At 44.3% G+C, this 18,811-nt stretch overlaps 1 protein-coding gene across 3 annotated transcripts in view; it reads left to right on the top strand.

The window, feature by feature from the left end:
- Positions 1 to 18,811, top strand: part of USP31 (ubiquitin specific peptidase 31) — a 57,699-nt gene that overhangs the window by 13,256 nt on the left and 25,632 nt on the right. For all 3 annotated transcript variants that reach the window (XM_050968547.1, XM_050968546.1, XM_050968548.1), the window contains exon 2: positions 17,428 to 17,565. In XM_050968547.1, coding sequence (XP_050824504.1) covers positions 17,428 to 17,565 — 138 coding nt within the window. The remainder of the gene's footprint in view (positions 1 to 17,427; positions 17,566 to 18,811) is intronic.

Genomic DNA, 18,811 nt, shown 5'->3' with positions numbered 1-18,811 from the left:
TCAAGGGTAGTGACTTTGGGAATGTGCAGACCATTGCGAATGGCTTTAATGGCTGGGGTTCCCTAACTGCGGCGGGGTGGTAGGGATATGCGTTCCATCTATCTTGGCCCCGGCACATCGGGGCGGCCAGTACATAAACCGCAAAGGATACTTTTCCACTGGTGGATCACAAGGGACGTTTCACTGACATCAACGTGGGATGGCTGGGAAAGGTGCATGATGCTCGCATCTTCAGGAACTCTGGTCTGTTTGAGCAGCTGCAGGAAGAGACTTACTTCCCAGATCAGAAGATTACTTTTGGGGATGTTGAAATGCCTATAGTTATTCTCGGGGACCCAGCCTACCCCCTAAGGCCATGGCTTATGAAGCTGTGCACAGGCACCCTGGACAGTAGTAAGGAGCAGGAGCAGTTCAACTATAGGCTGAGCAAGTGCAGAATGGTGGTATAATGTGCTTTTGGACGTTTGAAAGTGCGCTGGCGCAGTTTACTGACTTGGTTAGATCTCAGCACAACCAATATTCCAATTGTAATTGCTGCTTGTTGTGTGCTCCACAATATCTGTGAGAGTAAGGGGGAGACACTTATGGTAGGGTGAGAGGTTGAGGCAACTCACCTGGTGGCCAATTTCACACTGCCAGACAACAGGGCGATTAGAAGAGTGTAGCAGAGAAGCTTTGAAAGCCAATTTCATGACTGGCCAGGGTATGGTGTGACAGACCGATACTAACTCTTCTGTCACAACTACTTCTGCTTCCCAGTTTTCGCATGGTCTCTGGCTTTTTAGAAAAACAACTTGATGGCAGCTCTTCCTCTCTTCTGAAATCTAGCTACTTGCATCTGTTTGTTTGTACAGTAGCTTCTCAGCACTAGCTTCGGGAGCATAGCACTATGTAATAGAGCTGGGCAGGGTTGGAGTGGAAAGTTTCCCAGAGATTGAGGAAGCACTGTTGAATGTAGTGGTGAAGTGTGTTCCCTCTGTCTGATTACTATGCTTCTCATGCCCTTACAGAATGTAACAACCAGCTTCTCCTGGCTGCTCAGCATTTTTTCTGCCTAATGAGAGCAGCTGCTCTAACTGGTGCCAATTTCACAGCCTGTGCTTCCTTTCTGCTCTTTGTAATGCTGTGGAATTGGCAACAAGCAACTGCTGGCTAAGCAGTGTTGTGTCTCAGACTTGTTTTTCACAGGAAACTTGCCATTTCTTTCTCTGAATGGCTTTTGGACTCTCATGACATGCATGGAACAATCTTTTTGCCATAGAGATTTTTAAAGCTGCTTTAAAGGATCTTGGTGTCCAGTTTCCATTAAAAACAGTGAGAATTAGGTTTTGAAAATCCCACTTTCAGCACTCTCCAAACTCCATTAATTGGCATTCCTTCGGCTCTTGTTCTCCTTTCTGGTGGGGCTTCTCCTGGGACCAGTATTATATATTCTCTTTTGAACTTTACATGCTAACTGCCCGTCAACGCAGGACCTGAGTACATAGGCTATAATATAAAGCATCCTTAGTTGGCTAGAGCATGGTAATACTTTACGTTCTACAAGCTGCCTTTTTTTTTTTTTTTTTTTAAGTAACTTTGATTTCAAGGAGCACTATAAGTTTAAGACACTTGATATTGAGCTGGATTCTTATCAGAGCTGATGAAACACGGCCAGGAGTGCTATAAATGTTATCACTATGCTATATTGACAAAACTGCACCCATTCTGTTTGTGTAATTTATTATATTTAATATTTGTATAAAAATAAATCATAAAGTTTCAAGATGCAAATGCTTTGGAGACATGCTGGATGTAAGCACAGTACGGTGAGGAACGATCTTGTAAATATTGTGAAGGTGCTGAAGTCCTAGAATGGAGTATAGTTCATTGCTCTGCAAAACTTAGTAGCAATCTACAGTCCTGGGAAAACCAAGTGCAGGGTAGTGTTGGGTGCATTAGAAATACCATACACAGACATCACTGTGGAACTGACTGCACAAATTAGGGGTGTTAGTACAATAGTTAAAGGTCAGGATGAGTGTTGAATATTTAGACTATCAAGCACTTTAATTAATGTACTGCTTCTACACCTTGGACAGAGGTAACATCTCACACTGGATGGAGTTAGCTCACAATGATTGATTGTTTTAGATATGGTAAGTGTCACATGTTTGAAAAGGTGGAGAATCTAAGCCAGCCATATGGGGGAAAGAGCATCTCCATTCTCGGAGGCTTTGCTTCTGTGGGGGTGGGGGAATAAAAACATAGGAATTTTACTGCTAGGAGAGTTGCCCTTACCCCACAACAGCACTTGTGTGCAATCTGAAGACAGCAAAGCAAAATGTTCTGTGGACAAACGTATTCAAAGTGCATGCGGTATGAACAGTGAAATCCTTATATAAATAAAACCTTGGAGAGAGGAGTGCTGCTTGTGTAACAGGAAAATTTCTTACCAGTTAGTACAAGTACGGTAAAGCATTATGTTCTGTATCAGTTTAGGTCAAGTCTGTACAAATGGTGAAATGTTGAGCAAGTCTAGGGATGAAGGAATAAATTGATCCAATATACGTATTTGAATATAATCACTATGGCATGAGGCAGTGCTTTCCTAAGACCACTGACTTGTTTCCAGCAATTGGTTATTGCCTTCCCTTGCTGACTGTTGACAACTCCCACTACTGTGTATGAGCTAGCTATGTGAATTCTTAGTAGAAAGAATAAAATAGTTCTGGTTTCTATCAGCTTAAATAAGAGCTAGCTGTGTTGCAGTAGATCAGAGGTTCTCAAACTGTGGTCTGTGGATGGTTCTGTCTATGGTGCGCACCTGGGTGGCTGCACACAAGACAATGAAGGGCTACCCACCTAATTAGTGGAGCTGCACAGGCATGGCTCCACTAATTAGGTGCCTGGACCCTGGAAAAGACACATGTGTAAGATGAGGTGGTGGCCTTGGGGGAGAATTGGGAGTAGGTGGGAGGGGGGCAGTGGAGTGAGAAGAGAAGGTGGGGAGGAATTTGGGAGGTGCAAGGCTGCAGTGGCCAGAGAAAGAGGCGACTTTCCTAGCTCCAGGGGTGCAGCTGCCAGGGAGAGACCCTCCTATCTTCCCAGTCCCAGCTCGAGGGGCTGCTGTGGTAAGGGAGAGACCCCACTCCCTTCCCAGCCCGAGCTCGGGGGCTGCCGAGGCAGGGAAGAGAGGGCACAGCCATCACATTAGAAAGGTAAGACTACTGATATTTTAATGAGTTGTTGTGTGCTTTTTTTTGTAGAACAAAAGAGTTAAATCTTTTTATGTAGCACTTTTATCCAAAGAGCTTTATGCTAATTAGCTAATGGCAAAACAACATTTGGAAAGATCGTTAAGTGGTCCACCGAGACCCTTAGTAATTTTCAAGTCCATGAAAAGGAAAGTTTGAGACCCTCTGCAATAGACAATTAAACTGCGTCCCACATAAAGGCTGTTCTTTTAGTACAGATTGGTTATATATCTTTTATCGAAACAATAACACTTGCTGCCTTGTGGTCACTGACTTTTATAGGGACAGTAAAGCTCAGTTTCCTTGTCAGTTGGATAAACATTGGACTCTGGTCATTCATCTGTTAATTCTGCTTCTGACCTTTAAAAAGATGACTCTTAATGAATGCTTAAGTCCATGGCTATTGATCCTACTTTCCTGGTAGATGGTGAGAGGTTAGAAATTCCCAGTCTGGTGCCTGGCCTGGGCTGCCTGACCCATGCTGACCTTCTGGGCAGGACTTTTTTCCTGCACATGCAGTCACTTGGACCATGAGTTTCTCCGCTTCCATCCCATGCATTTGACTAAAACACAGTCCTTTTAGGAAATTGATTCATTATTTATAGGGGCAATGGGATACCCCTTCAGGTCAGAGTTTAATATCTTGTTTTCTGCACATTCAGCACAGCGGTCAGTTCTTTTTATTCTATACAAAGGGTCAATTGCATGTTTGTTGTTTTTAAAATAGCTGTATATGAAACAGTATGTGGTTCTAACCTTTACTCCAGGCCCACCCTTCTCCTGTTCTATGGATAGTTCTCCTTGTGAAAGAAGCAACTCAACGCACCATTTAAAACTTGTTTAGGGAGTATTTCCTGGTTGTTAATGTGGAGTGGAGTTTGCAGGGAGGCAGTAATGTTATATGGAGTGCGCTCCACTCAGCGAGTAATCACTCCTGCCTGTCTGTTCCTCTTCAGTGCCAGTGGATGGGATGCAGGCTTGAGCCCAGTCACCTCATGTTTGCCTTTTTCAAGCAGTTTCATGTGTTGCTAGTGCTAGTATAGACTGCTGGTGTGTCTGGCACTGTGCTTGTCTAGACTGTCGTACATCTAGGCAAGGTGACATTGTGATTGAAATGCCTGGGCCCTCTCTGCTACCACTGATAGTGATGTCGTGGTGGGAGACTTCCAAAAAAGGGTTAGTATAGATGTGGTGAATTGAGTGCTAATCCCACAGCTGCTCTGTTAGTTGGTATCATTGTCAGGTGCCTTTTCTTAATAAAAGTGAAAAGTAAAGTTTAAAAACCTACTGTAAAACAATTGCAGCACTTCTGGCATGTTATCTAGAGTAAATGTGACCTGCTAGTCACTAAAGTCTCTGGTAGTCTTGCCGAGTTAAAATTTTTTTGTTTAATCATCAGTAAAATCTGAGCTTTGCTTTTACTACTTGTCTGCAGTTGCTACTAGAAGACTTCACACATCTTTCAAAATGCTAGTCAGTGTTCTCTGCCTTCCTGCTCTGATGACCCTGAGGAGGAGGGCTCACTGAGAGCAGGTCCTCCTTAGGCAGCTGCTTTGATTTGTCAAGTTCAGTGGCTTGCTGGCGATTTGAGTCTAATGGGTTAGACTGTGAGTTTGATCTGTGAATGGTAAAGAAGGAGGTAGAAACTGAAAGCAAATTTCAGTGTTGAACAGACAGGAGATGCTGACTCTATTGTTTACAAAGCCAGGTCTCTAGTAAGGAAGAATAGTTACAATGAGGCCTGACATTTCTAGAAGGCAAAGGAAACACACACAAGCAGGGGGAAGCAACTGTACAGTTGTAGTTGTGCGCTGCTTTGCCAGATAGCCCTAAAAGATTTTTCTAATTAGGTATGTGATCTTGGAGGTGGCTGGGCACTGTAACTGATGTCATATGCTTTGGCTGTGTGATAAAAGTTAAGCAGCAAAATCATCAAACTGACCCTTTTGATTGCCCACTGATACATGAAAAAAACAGTGAGTGACTTGTTCCAATGAAACTGAAATTAATCCGTATGTCCTAACCTCCTCATCTGCAGACTTGCATTTATAGGTGTGTGCTTGCCACTGAAGTGAGCCTGTTCAGGGACCCATTTGAAAATTGGGCCTTTAAGAATAATTAGTGACATCTGATCATTTTAGATGTGACTGAGATGACAGTTAACTTCTCATTATTTATTTTATAGCACATGGAATGTGTTGGGAGCTTTACATAAGAAATAAAAGCAAGTCCCTGCCCCAGTGGGTTTACAATCTTAATTTGAGATATGAGGCAACAAATGAGGCAAAAAGGTGGGAAGGAAAACTGCAAAGGGAAGTGACTTGCCTGAGATTGCACAGCAGGTCAGTGGTGGGGAACTAAGGTCTCCTGAATCCCAATCCTGTTCCCTGTCTCTGCATTTTAACTACATTTTGAATCCTGTTCATGTGAAAACAGCATCCCTTCCTTGGTATTTTGCCCAGTAACATTGAGACCCAGGTCTAGCTATATCGGTTGCTTCACTGAATGTTTGTTTATATTTTTTAACAGCAGGGTTGTCTGTACAGTACCATCCCCAGTTTCTGTGTGACCAAAGGAGTGGGTTATTTCACTGGAAGTCTTATGACTATGTCCCTGATAAATTGTTTTTTCTTCAGCAAAATTAGAGAAAACTAGAAATAGGATTATTAAAGGTTAAAACTAGAGGAATGAGGCTGATTGCTAGTGTTTTGCCAGACTTCTGGCTTAGGGAGAGCTGGGCAGTGTTCATTGATCTATGAATTTGTATCAAACATGGGCTAGGAATCCACTGTGCTGCTTCTTAATATGTTAGTTTCTATTGAGTCTGTCCCTTTCTTTAGGGAAAAGCAAATTACCACACTTCTCTCTGAAGAAGGCGAGTGCTCTGGTGTAGAACAGAACATAGCAGCTTCTGGGGGTGGCACGCTGCCAGAGAGGCTTCCGCTTTCCTCTTAGCTGTGTTTGGCAACAAGACTCATGAAGCAATTTTGAGTAAGGATAAAGAGCCTTAACGCTTCTAGCAATTTCATATGCAGTAAAGCCTGATTTATCTTCATGATGGCCGATTGATGGCTGTATTTCCTTCTTACATTCTGAAAGGCAGATTTTACAGCCTCATAGTAAATTTAATTACAAAGGAAAAGGGTTCAGTTCATCAAAGTTATAAGCACCTTATTTTTAGTACCAGGGCAGCATGACAGTCAAACACGCTTGGGAGGCTAGTGGTGAGCTCAGTGCATTGTCAGCTCAGTGTCCATCTGAGACAAAGTAGGGAGCTTTTAAACAGCCATAGAGATATTATCTGCATGTGGCTTATTCCTCTCCATCTACACAATAATAATGGCTGGCCCACTGTTTGTCTGACCAGATGGCATTACTTTATGTGCTAAAGCTAGGAAGGTTAGCTGTAGTACATACAGACATAACCAGCGGTGAGAGTGCCCTATAAAACCTGGAGCAAAGCTTCACCAGTAGCCATAAAACTGGCTATTTCTGTGTGGACTAAGAATACATAAGCTTTCTTGAAATGTCTACCTTCTGAGTAGAAGGCTTTTTATATTCACTAGGATACAACAGTCATTGGGAGGTACTGTTTTGAAATACAAATGTGCCGTTTCAAAGGACAGTCCTCTGACCCATCTTAAACTAGAGTAGAAATCATGGTGAAGTGAATTTGGGCCATGGTCTTCCGACTGGCTGATCTTTATTGTTAGTCCGCAGGTTGCAGAATGTTCACCCCATGAAGCCAAAAAGCCCTGTGGAGAGACATCTTTCTCCCAGTGGCTTTAGTAGCCATGTGACTGCGCTAACCTGCCCTTGCCACTTCATAGGGCCAGGATTAGGACTTGGTAGGGTCAGTGAGAATATTTTTGGGCTATCCTCCTCTCCCTTCCCCAAATCCTACCACCATATCTGATCCTTCTTAAATTGACGGGCCAGCTGATGGTGACCTAAGGTCTCCTGCATCCTCTGCTGCAGGAGAAGTGGCGCTTGTGTTTGAGCCCGTGCATAGTTCCCACTATCTAACACTTGTTTGAGGAATGACTCTCCAGATCAGCTGGAAATCTGGGAGGCCTCCATCTGTTTGGGGGTGGGTTGTGACCAAATGCACTCCTGTATTCACACCCTTCAAACCAGTGTCATTATCTTTGTACAGAATGTGCCTTGGGAGGTATCATTTGAAAACTAATAACTCACTGGTCAATAATATCATGGTGCAATGGGTGTAGCAACATTATGTGTAAAGTTATGAATTCCCCCCTAGGAGGATGTTAGCACATGTTCAAACCCACGTAGCCCTGACTAAGCAGAAGTAGTTAAACATGTGTATACCAGACAAAGAAACGTATTTATTGCAGTTAATATGTAAGCAGGAAAGAGGGTTCTTGGAACAGCGAGAAGGGTAAACCAGTTAGTCAGAGACAAAGGACAAGCTGATGCCTCTAGCGAACTGTCATCAAAGTTGATTGGCAATCACTGTTCTGGTGGCCCTTTTTGGCAAAGAAGGAGGGACAGGAACAGATCGATCTGCATTTTAGAACAACATAGAGCCTCTTTCACCAGGACACTCCATGGCTCTGTCCTGTCAGTGTGAAGGACCTTTGTCTAGGGGTAACCCTCAGGACAACGCATTTCAAAGGTGACTGGACTGTAAAAGGGAGGGAAAAAACACCCCAGGGTATCTTTTTCTCTCCCTCCGTCTCTCTCTCTCTCTTATCTAAGAAGACCAAGGAACCAGCCTTTTGACTTTGGGTGTGATTCTGACCTGAAAATGTGGTCAGCAGTGTAGCTGGTAACGTGGTGAGGATTTTACTTTGAATCAAATTTAGTTTAAGTTTTAGCTACTAGAAGGCATTTTATTTTGTAACCATTTCTGACTTTAATGCCTTGAGTGAGTACAACTGTGTCTCTTTGTAGTTAAATAAACTAATCTAGTGTTGTGTTTAAACTGTACTGTTTGGGTAACTCTAGATATTACGTCTGTTGTCCCTGTAAGGGAACAGATCTCCAGTAATTTGGTACTTTAACTGAACTGCCCAGGAGAGGGCTGGACAGTGCAGAACACACAATTTGGGAAAAATGTGAGACTGGGAGTGTGTTGGGGTCACCCTGCACATAGTAACCAAGGCTGGTGGAAGCCAGAATGTGGCTGGTGTGTAGCTGACAGGCTCCTGTTGTCAGAATTGCTGGACAGGGTTGCAGCCATACACAGACAGCTAGGGTGTGCCCTGCATGCTGTTGGAGAGTGACCCAGGTTGGGAGATACAACAGCAAAACTTTGTGAGCACCCAATGTTTCAGGGCAGGTGGGATGGAACCCCTTGCTGGAATGCATTGTACCCTGGAATATGACAGAAGTGTTGGGCACAGTTTTTCCTCACTGTTTCCTTTCTCTGTGTTCTCTTCTTATCTCTCTATTGGGAAGCATCAGCATCTCCTTTCCCCATTTTGTATTTGTGCTCCATTTTTGTTGTATTCTCCCCCTCCCCCCAAACATTTTCTGTTTGCCCCCTCACAGAGATGCCCTTTCCTTCTCTGTCCCCAAGGAGGCACTGCAGTGGTGGGGCGGGAAGATGAACATGGAATCCCTCTTCCTGTTGCAGCCTCCCCTGGGATTCAGTCTCCTCTTTGGATACATCTGGTTTGGCGGAAAAAGCTTGATGTTTGCTCAGAGTTGGCTGATGTGTTAGGCTGAGATTAGAGTAGGGAAAAAGCCAGTTCTGACTAGACAAACCTTTCCTTTGTTGCTGTATTACCTATTCTATCTCTGCCTCTTCCCACCCACTCACCCCAGTTGATTCTGCTACTGTTAAAGGTGTGGGGAAGGGAGACTGTTTCGTCTGTTTCTGCATCCTTTATACTGGTTCCCTGCCTACAGCTAAATCAGCTCCTGCTCTGTACTGTCCTCTGTATCTGGAGGCCATACTGGTCCCTTGATGGAGGAGTCAGCTCAGTGGCTGGCAGGCCAGGAAGGAACATGTGTGAGCCCCACACCAGTCATTGCAAGTCTAGGTAGCTTTTTGGTTGCAGTCACCACTGTTTCAGGGATACTGTGTCCTGTTTTGGGGACAAATGGAAGATCTAGACTGTCCAACCTCTCTTAGTTTCATGGTGTTTGCTCTTGGCGAAACAAACTCTGCACTTTCCAGATTTCGATTTCACCTTTATAGAGAAGAATAGCTGGCTGGGGAGGAGGGTGGAGGTGGAAACGCTGGTCCTATTCAGATAACGTCCCGTGCTCAGAGAGATCTGCCTGTAACATCATTTCCCGAATGCGGAATGAGGTTTGTGTGTGATTAAAAATCTGTCTTAACGTCACTGGGTGTTCTGTATTGAAAGATAAAGAATAGATATCTTTCCTGTGCACATCTGTGCCATTATGTTTTCAGACCTCTAATGAGCTAGCCCCATCGGTTTACGTACACAATCCTTTCCACAGCTGTTTCCTACCAGAGATGTACTGGAAAATAGCAGACCCATATTTTTCCCATTAAAATCTTGTGTGTTCCAGGGAACAGAAACAGCAAATGAAAGGCTAATAATTCTGTTCCATGTAGTTTTAGTTACTGTGTGTGATTAGAGCAGTAAATTAGACTGGTTGTTTGGTCTTGTGTGTGGTGTTCTGCACTGATGTAGCTGCACCAATGTTTAGACACATTGCACTGGTGTGAACAGCAACTTGTCTGGATAAGGTTCCCACACTAGGGGGTTATGTCCATGTAGTTCCCTCAGTGTAGACAAGATCTGAGTGTGGAATTTGGAAACTTCCCTTTTTTCCTCCTAGTGACCCTGTTTCCCATTTCTACCTTCTAATTTTGTGAGACTGTAGTTGGTGGTAAGTGCTGGAGTTACTGTACAGTGAAATAGGCTGTTCACAGAACTGGTATAGCATGGGCAGCACAGCAAGCTTCCCCACACTGTCCTGCCAGACTTCCTGTGTCCTGATGTAGAGATGCTATCTTTAGGGCCTTGTCTACGCTGAGAATTTGATGCCTGGTAAGTATCTGTGCAGTTCTACTACTGTGAATCAGCACAGGCATTTTTGCACTGTCATCTGGAGCTGCTTGAGCAAAGGAAGGCAGGTGGCTGATGTACCCTAGTAGAGCTGCGCAGGTGCTAGGCTAACAGTGGGGAAAACTGCAGGAAAGTCTCAGTGTGGGTACCACTTGAGTGCAAGGGGGCTTCCTTATTCTGTGTCTGTGGCCCATGCAGTCTTTCTTACCTGTCTACTGAAACAATGTAATGCTAATTATGGCGGGTTTTCTTGTGCCTGTTTTGAACTGCCCAGAAATCAGTGTAGTGTGGTCTCATCTAGTGACTGGGCAGCAGGCTGAGAATGGACTGAGCTTGAACTGTTGACCTGGCAGTGAGAAGGACCCTATCCCATTACTAAGCCATGGAGTGCAAATTTAAAGGACATCTTTTTTTTTTTGTCTTACTAAATTGCACTTGTAATTAAGAGTCTACTTTTGATCTTCTGTTTAGGTTTGATTGTGCTCCTTAGTTAGTCCAGCCAGATTGTACTGTGTGTTCTTTGTTATATGGCTGTTGCTTCCTTTTTGTCTTGATTGTCCCTTGTTGATTACTTTGCTGCCACAGCATCTTATTAGAAGAGAGGCATGGAACATTTCACAGAGCAACAAATAGAAAGGTTTCAGTAACAACAAATCCACTCCAGAGCAGCGATGGCAGAAGGGGCGTGAATAGAATTGGGAACATGCTGCTACTGTCGGTGGAGTCTCCAGAGCAAAGTAACTCATGAGGGAACTGCTGCTGATGTTCTGTAGTACTTCCTGATTCACCTCCAGGGACCTAGCAATCCATCTCCACAGGCAACTCTCTTTATTCTCTGCCTGCTCACTTCACTTCTCAGTGTTCTGGAATTGGCCAGGATAAGTATCATGGAGACACCTATGAGGCAGGGAAGGAAGATGATACCACCCAAGATGTGCTGTTTGCTGCTAGTTGCCTGGCTTTTCTCTCCATTTATGAACAGAGACTTCCATTTCTACAGGATTGGCTGGCTTCTTTGTGGTGTGAAAGCCCGTCAGCCACGGTTTTGGTCAGATGCCTCTAGGTTTTTGATTGGAGTGATGTGCAGACAATAATGGGGAAGGGAAAATGGGGCAACTTGGGCCTAGATTTCTGTAGACTGTTTCTGTGTAGAAAGCTCGCTTTTACCTTGTATACGTCAGAGGGGTTCTGCAGACACTTTCCTCTGAGGCTTTTAGACTAGGCTTTTAAGGTGTGGTGATAGCATGTGTTAGCATATAACTAATATGTTTTAAAATCTAGTATATACAAGGCACACTAAACTGGTGGAGTTAAAGCTAACAGGCTAACATCACACCTAATCAAGACAAGGCTGTGTAACTACTTCTTGCTTGTACCTCTCCTCCTAGCCCTCTGGCCACTGAGAAGGATGGTTGTGGGGTTGGTGTGTGATGTAGACTTTCTGCCTGTTGGGGATAAAAGCCTAGGCAGTTTCTCAATGAGTGAAGTTCTGTCTGGCGGGAAGGGTGAATGCTCTGACAAGGCTGTAAAGTGCAAATTTATTATTGTGGAGGCATTGGTAGCAATTGCAGAGGTAAGGTTGTATTGAGATAGCACTTAAACTGGGACTGAAATCCCTCTTTCACATTTGAATGAGTTTAATTTGGTCAACAATGTTGGCCCAATAATTTAAGAACCAATTGAATTTTCTGTGTAACCTTTTTAGCAAAATATGTACTAATGAATGCTGAGGAAAGGTAAAAATGCTCCTTTAAAAAAAAATTGTCCTGGTTTTCCCACATTTCTTTGAGTTTTTCTAGCTAATCCAACTTCAGCCACAGTTTCTTGGAGCATTAAACCTCATACATTTGTTCTAATACGTAGGATAGAGCTTACTCTTAAAACTTTAAAATACATAGTTATTCCGCTAATTCTGGATAATCGAGTTTAGAGTGCACAGATCCATCAGGTCATCTGAACTCTTACTGCCGTCCTTCTCCAGCTGTGTTATGCATGTACCCCAGGTGAGATTTAAAACTACAATGTTCTGCAAATACCTCAGGCCCAGTTCAGTGCTGCCTGCTTGTGAATGCTAGTACATCACCTGTATCTGATGCAGTATGCAAAGGGCTCTGTTAATACTGTATGTTCTCTGTCAGGACACTATCCTTTCCGTGAGGCTTTCTGGCACTGTAGACCCACCAGTTCCCCTGCCATTCCTGACAGAGTAACTAGGTTTAAAATGTCTGCAAGCTATGACCCTCTGTATGGCAACCCCTTGGTTTGTGGGGGCTCTGAGTGGTGGTGGAGGAGGAGGAGGAATAGTGGGTTTCAGGTGCATACAAGACTTTGCAGGTGGGAGGATAGTAGTCCCTGTGCAGGCATGAGCAGTAAATCCACTAATGTCAATGGAAATTGCACATCTGTATTGAGAGCAGATTATATGCCTTAGCTTCCACTTTCTCTCATTTGCTGCTTTGGGGCAAGTGGGCAGATTACTGAGGAACTAGAATAAATATTGACTGGCCCATTTCCCTCCCCGGCGGTGACCCCATTTCCTAGAGGGATAAAACAAGTAGCCCAACCTCCTTTCTCAAATCTGTTGTGAAGTCGGATTAGAGAAGGGGGGAGAGGGGGCTTGATAACATGAGCATGTGTGCAGAATATCTGGTCTCTTCCAGCAATCCCCTGTGTTGGTCGTGCCGTTATTGCTGATTGTCTTGCTCTTACAGCCCCATTTTCTTGTTCCCGGTCCTGCAGAAATACTTCCTTACTGGACTGGCAATTCTTGCATTGGGACAGCTTCTCCTGTCACATGCCTGGTATGGAAAGAGAACTATTTTTCAATTTCTTCACTGTAGTTTTCAGATCACCTGCAGCTGGCATCCCCTAGCAGTTGAGCCTTGCTCAATGAGGAGTCTGAAAATTATTTTCTGGATATAATTGCTGAGACTAAGACATAGGAAGTGTTCTGCCCTGTGACCATTTGAGTTAGATGTGTGTCCCTCCTGGCTAGTGAAAGTCAGAAGGAAGGTACTGGGCCTCTTTCGCAGGTGACTTAGCTCAGGTCTACACTGGTGGGATGGGGGGGGGGGGGTCGAATAGCATAGCTGAAGTCAGCGTATCTTAGGTCGACTTACCTGGCCGTGAGGACGGCGGTGAGTCAACTGCTGCCGCTCCCCTGTCGTCTCTGCTTCCGCCTCTCGCAAGCTGGAGTTCTGGAGTCGATGGGGAGCATGATCAGGGATCCATTTTATCGTGTCTACACTAGATGTGATAAATCGACCCCCAATAGCTCGATCACTACTCGCCGGATCGGCGGGTAGAAGACCTGCCCTCAGTTAACATGCCGAGGACTCGGAGGAAATGTGGTTCCTGTTGCTCAGTAAGTTCTCTGTCAACATGGGCGATCTCTCCACCTGTCACTCCGTATCAGATCTCCCGTCATTGGGCAGGAGTCGTCATCAAAAGCTGGGCAAAGCTGCTTCAGCAATATTTTGCATTTTCAGGCTTCTCTATCTCTAGGCAGTTTGGTTTTGGGCCTGAATATGCTGGTTGTACAGAAATTCTTAGATCTTTATGATCAGCTGGTCTGACCTTCTGCATAACATAGGCCAAAGAGCCTCACTGATTAATAGTGCTGCAGCTATTGGTGAGGAGGATCCTAGTGGCAGCTTTCTGGTAAGCTTTTCAGGGCAGGAGTCACATCACCTCAGTGTAGTGCAAAGAACAATGGAACCCTGATCCTGTTTGACAATCAGGTGCTGAGAGCTGGAGGTGAAATAACCTGCTGTGGTGGATCAGTTGCCAAAGGGATGCTATAGAGTATAGACCCAGGGCTCTCAGCCTTTCCAGACTACTGTACCCCTTTCGGGGGTCTGATTTGTGTTGCGTACCCCCAAGTTTCACCTCACTTAAAATTTACTTACAAAATCAAACATAAGAATACAAAAGTGTCACTGCACACTATTACTGAAAAAATGCTGGCTCTCATTTTTACCATATAATTACAAAATAAATCGATTGGAATATAAATATTGTGCTTACATTTCAGTATATAGAGCAGTATAAACAAGTAATTGTACGAAATTTTAGTTTGTACTGACTTTGCTAGTGTTTTTTATGTAACCTGTTGCAAAACAAGGCAAACATCTAGATGAATTGCTGTGCCCCCGGAAGACCTCTGTATCCCTGGTTGAGAATCACTGCTATAGACTAAACACGCAATCTTCGATAAATCAATGTGCTAAGGGTGACTTAAAGCGGGAGCGGAGGGAAGAAACAAGTAGGGAGAATGATTGATTCCGTGGGAAACCTGAAAGCAGGGGTGCGTGTTGTGTGACAGGATGGCTAAACAGGCAGCAGCGTTGTAAGCAGCCATCTGGCCAGCACCATCCCTGAAACTGCTGGTGGTGGTGAAGCTGAACTGCAGGTTTTCACAGCTAGTAAACTCCAACAAGCAGTTCCTGTTTGTGTCCAGGAAGAATCAAGTCTGGGCAAATATCCTGGGCGCGTGCCCAAGCTTCTAATACATTTCTGGGAACTCAGATGTAAATTAGGTGCATCCCTCTGGCTCCCAATAAGAAGCCAATGTAGCTTGTATGTTAAGCTTTCCCTGGTGTGGAAATTCCTTCACAGACAGCACAGTCTCTTTCAATACCTGCTCCAGCAGTGCTGTGTATGTGTGTTTTTCTCTCTCCCTCTCTCTCTTTCTCAGCCATCCACACCACCCGCAGTCTCTTTGGGGAGTATTTGTTGGGTTAGTGGTGGTTACGCCCTTTGCTACCATCAGATTGTTTACTCTGCTTCTATGTTCTGTCCCTTCCCTGACCCTGTCTGTCTGGTCTGTTTAGATTGTGTGCTCTTCAGGAGAGGAACTGTCTGCAACTGTGTATTTGTACAGTCCCTGACACAATGGGGCTTCGTTCCTGGCTGGTCCTTAGGCACGACCATTATAAACGTGATTAATAACTTGGGGTATGGCTACATTTGGAATTTCAAAGCGCTGCCGCGGCAGCGCTTTGAAGTGTGAGTGTAGTCAGAGCGGCAGCGCTGGGAGAGAGCTCTCCCAGCACTGCATGTAAACCACATCCCTTACGGGGGTAGCGTGCAGCGCTGGGAGCCGTGCTCCCAGCGCTGCCGCCCTGATTACACTGACGCTTTACAGCGCTGTATCTTGCAGCGCTCAGGGGGGTGTTTTTTTCACACCCCAGTTGCAGCGCTGTAAAGTGTGAGTGTAGCCAAGGCCTTGGAGTGTGAGCATTCCTGGGTGCATAGCACAGTCTGCTTGGGGGCAGAGTGACCTTGTCAGAATTTACTGAAGATGGGTGGGGGAGCAGGGAGATGGCTTTGGAGCACTTAAGACAGGAGTCTTTTGTGTAGTTGGGTGTATTGGAGGTAGAATCCAGGCTAGATGGTATGGGTCTGAGGAGCTCTCTGCTGCATGCTTGTAAAGACAATGTGTTCAGTTGGAGAAAGCGCATTTCAAAGTGTTGGCTGTGAAAAATCAATTTCTTAGTTTAGTTTGTCAATACTAGGGTCTCTTTAGATCTTAGACCCTTTCAGTCACAAGGCTAAGCTCCAGAGCCATGGTATTCCTAGGCATAGACAATGGTAAAAGACCAGAGGTCTGCCTCCCCCACCCCAAATGCTTGGTTTTGAGAGTAAAGTCTAACAACCAGCTTTTGAAATCCACTGCTGCTCTACGAAGGTGGTGAAGGGATGCAATCAGGTAGTGCTGTGTGCTGGTGCTGTTCCTTTGGGAGATGTAGTTCTTGAGCCTGTCTTTAATGGCTTCAGTCTAGGACAGTAGTATTACAATAAATAGTACTTTTCTGATAAATGTGCAGTTCTCTGGCAAACTTCCCAGTTCCTTGCTTGTCCCATAAAGTAGAGGCTAGGCAGCTGTATCCAGGCTGACAGCGAAGCCCTGTTTATAATGACATAGCTGATATGAAGGCAAACAGTGCTCTTTGTTCTAGGTTTGTGCACTAGGTCACTGATAGTTGCACTTGCTTCACTGATAAAATACTTAGTAAATGTGCTTTCGGGCAAGCAAGCCCTCAGCCAGGATTGTAGGAGTGGCTGGAATTTCTATTTGCTAGTCCAGATACATTTTGGATTTATGTAGCTACCTTCAAGGGTTGAGTGTCTTCAGCAGAGGATTATGTGATTCATCTGACTTCTGGCTCTTTGACACAAGCTTGAGCCCAAAGACACGTCTTAAGAGCAAACACTTAAAGCTAGGGATTTCATACGTTGAATGTGAAGCTAATCAAGATATGTAGTGAACTCCTATCCAAAACAATTCCAAAGGCCTTTCAAACTGTCGTGACATTTACCTACCTGTATATCACTTCACTTATTGCTGAAATGCAGCCACTTCTGGATCGAACAGGCAGTTGGTTAACAGTGCACAGCAACACTGCACGAGTTCAGACACATAGTGAAGACATGTTTATTGTTTTGAAATAGTGGGGAATTTATGGCCCAGGTGTACTACGAATCTAACTGTACTAGTGTGTGCTTAGTAGCATCTGTGTTGCAGGATGTTCGACCCTGATTTCTAGCATGGGCTTAGAACTGCCAGAACCATGTTACAATGTAGGTGCCCCATCCGTGCCAGATGAGTATTGCTGGCCTGTCTAGACTAGGAATGTAGATAGTCCCTCAAGACAGACTATTAATGATGGAGCTGGATTTTTCCTCTTATTCTCAGAGGGAATTGTCAGGTGCATTTTACACTTTCTCCAAAAGACCTCTGGGCCAGCCTCCCTGCAAGTGCCTCTGCTCCACTTTAGTGGATCCAAAATGCACTTGCCTGATTTTTGGCTAGTACTAGTTCTACAGACTGATCACTTTGGTGCTCATCTGTTTAAATCAGTCAGTGCATCACTTACACGTCTGTCTAAAATAGAAACAGGTCCCTTGGTAGCCTCTGCCTTAGCCCCACTGTCCAGTTTTCAGATCAGATAGCATCTTCCACATCTCCTGAAGCTCTCGGCTTACTTCAAGCTTGGCACAGAACTCACTGCCCCTTCCACCTATAAATGCTCCACCTGGACAACAGGGAAGCTGTATGTTTCTGCATGCAGTGGTTTGCTGAGCCTATTTCTGATCACAGGGCCGTTCTTGAAGGCAGATGTTCTGTCCCCGGGCTTGTACTGTGTTCTGAGGGCATCTTTGCTGTTCCTTTGCAGAGCATTGTCTCTAAGAACTCCATGCAGTACCGAGGGAACTCGCAGCATGATGCACAGGAATTTCTGCTCTGGCTCTTAGACAGAGTTCATGAAGACCTGAACAATTTAGTGAAATACAGTGGCAGACCTCCATTGAAGGTAAGGCAAATCCAGCACAGGCCAACAGGGGCATTTTTTTTTAATTGGTTCCGTGAAAGCTTTCTGTTTGAAACAAAATATCTCTGTATTAGCTTCCCAGGATGTCTGTAAAGTGATTAAAAAAATCAGTTGCAATTAATTGTGCTGTTAAACAATAAGAGTACTATTTATTTAAATATTTTTGGATGTTTTCTACGTTTTCAGATATATTGATTTCAAACAACACAGAATACGAAGTGTACAGTGCTCACTTTATATTTATTTTTAATTACAAATATTTGCACTGTAAAAACCAAAAGAAATATATTAGGTGAACTGAAAAACACTAAGTACTGTAGTGCAGTCTCTTTGTCAGGAAAGTTGAACTTACAAATGTAGAATTATGTACAAAAAAACCCTGCATTCAAAAATAAAACAATGTAAAACTTTAGTGCCTTCAAGTCCACTCAGTTCTACTTCTTGTTCAGCCAGTTGCTAAGACAAATTTGTTTACATTTGCAGGAGATAATGCTGCCCTCTTCTTATTTACAATGTCACCTGAAAGTGAGAGGAGGTGTTCGCATGGCACTGTTGTAACTGGTGTCGCAAGATATTTACATGTCTGATGCGGTAAAGGTTCATATTATATTTCATCCTTCGACCACCATTCCAGAGGACGTGCCTTGGTGCTGATGACGGGTTCTGCTCAATAACGATCCAAAGCAATGCAGACCGATGCCATGTTCATTTTCATCATCTGAGTGAGTTGCTTCTAGCAGAAAGTTGATTTTATTTTTTTCGGTAGTTTGGATTCTGTAGTTTCTGCATCATAGTGTTGCTCTTTTAAGACTTCTGAAAGCATTCTCCACACCTCATTCCTCTCAGATTTTGGTTGGCACTTCAGGTTTTTAAATCTTGGGTCAAGTACTGTAGCTAGGCCTAGGAAGCTCACATTGGTACCTTGTTTGTATTTTGTCAAATCTGCAGTGAAAGTGTTGTTAAAATGAACAACATAGAATCATAGGGTTGGAAGGGACCTCAGGAGGTCATTTAGTCCAACTCCTTGCTCAAAGCAGGACCAAAGACAGATTTTTACCCCAGTTCCCTAGATGGGCTCCTCAAGAATTGAACTTGCAACGCTGAGTTTAGCAGGCCAATGCTCAAACCACACATGTGCTGGGTTATCATCCGAGACTGCTAGAACGTGAAGTATACGGCAGAATGCAAGTAAAACCGAGCAGAAGACACAATTCTCCCCCTGAGGAGT

Source organism: Gopherus flavomarginatus, chromosome 9 (assembly GCF_025201925.1).
Source record: "Gopherus flavomarginatus isolate rGopFla2 chromosome 9, rGopFla2.mat.asm, whole genome shotgun sequence".
Classification (NCBI taxonomy): domain Eukaryota; kingdom Metazoa; phylum Chordata; order Testudines; family Testudinidae; genus Gopherus; species Gopherus flavomarginatus.
The sequence above is the reverse complement of the archived record's forward strand: the minus strand, read 5'-3'. Positions and strand labels throughout refer to the sequence as shown.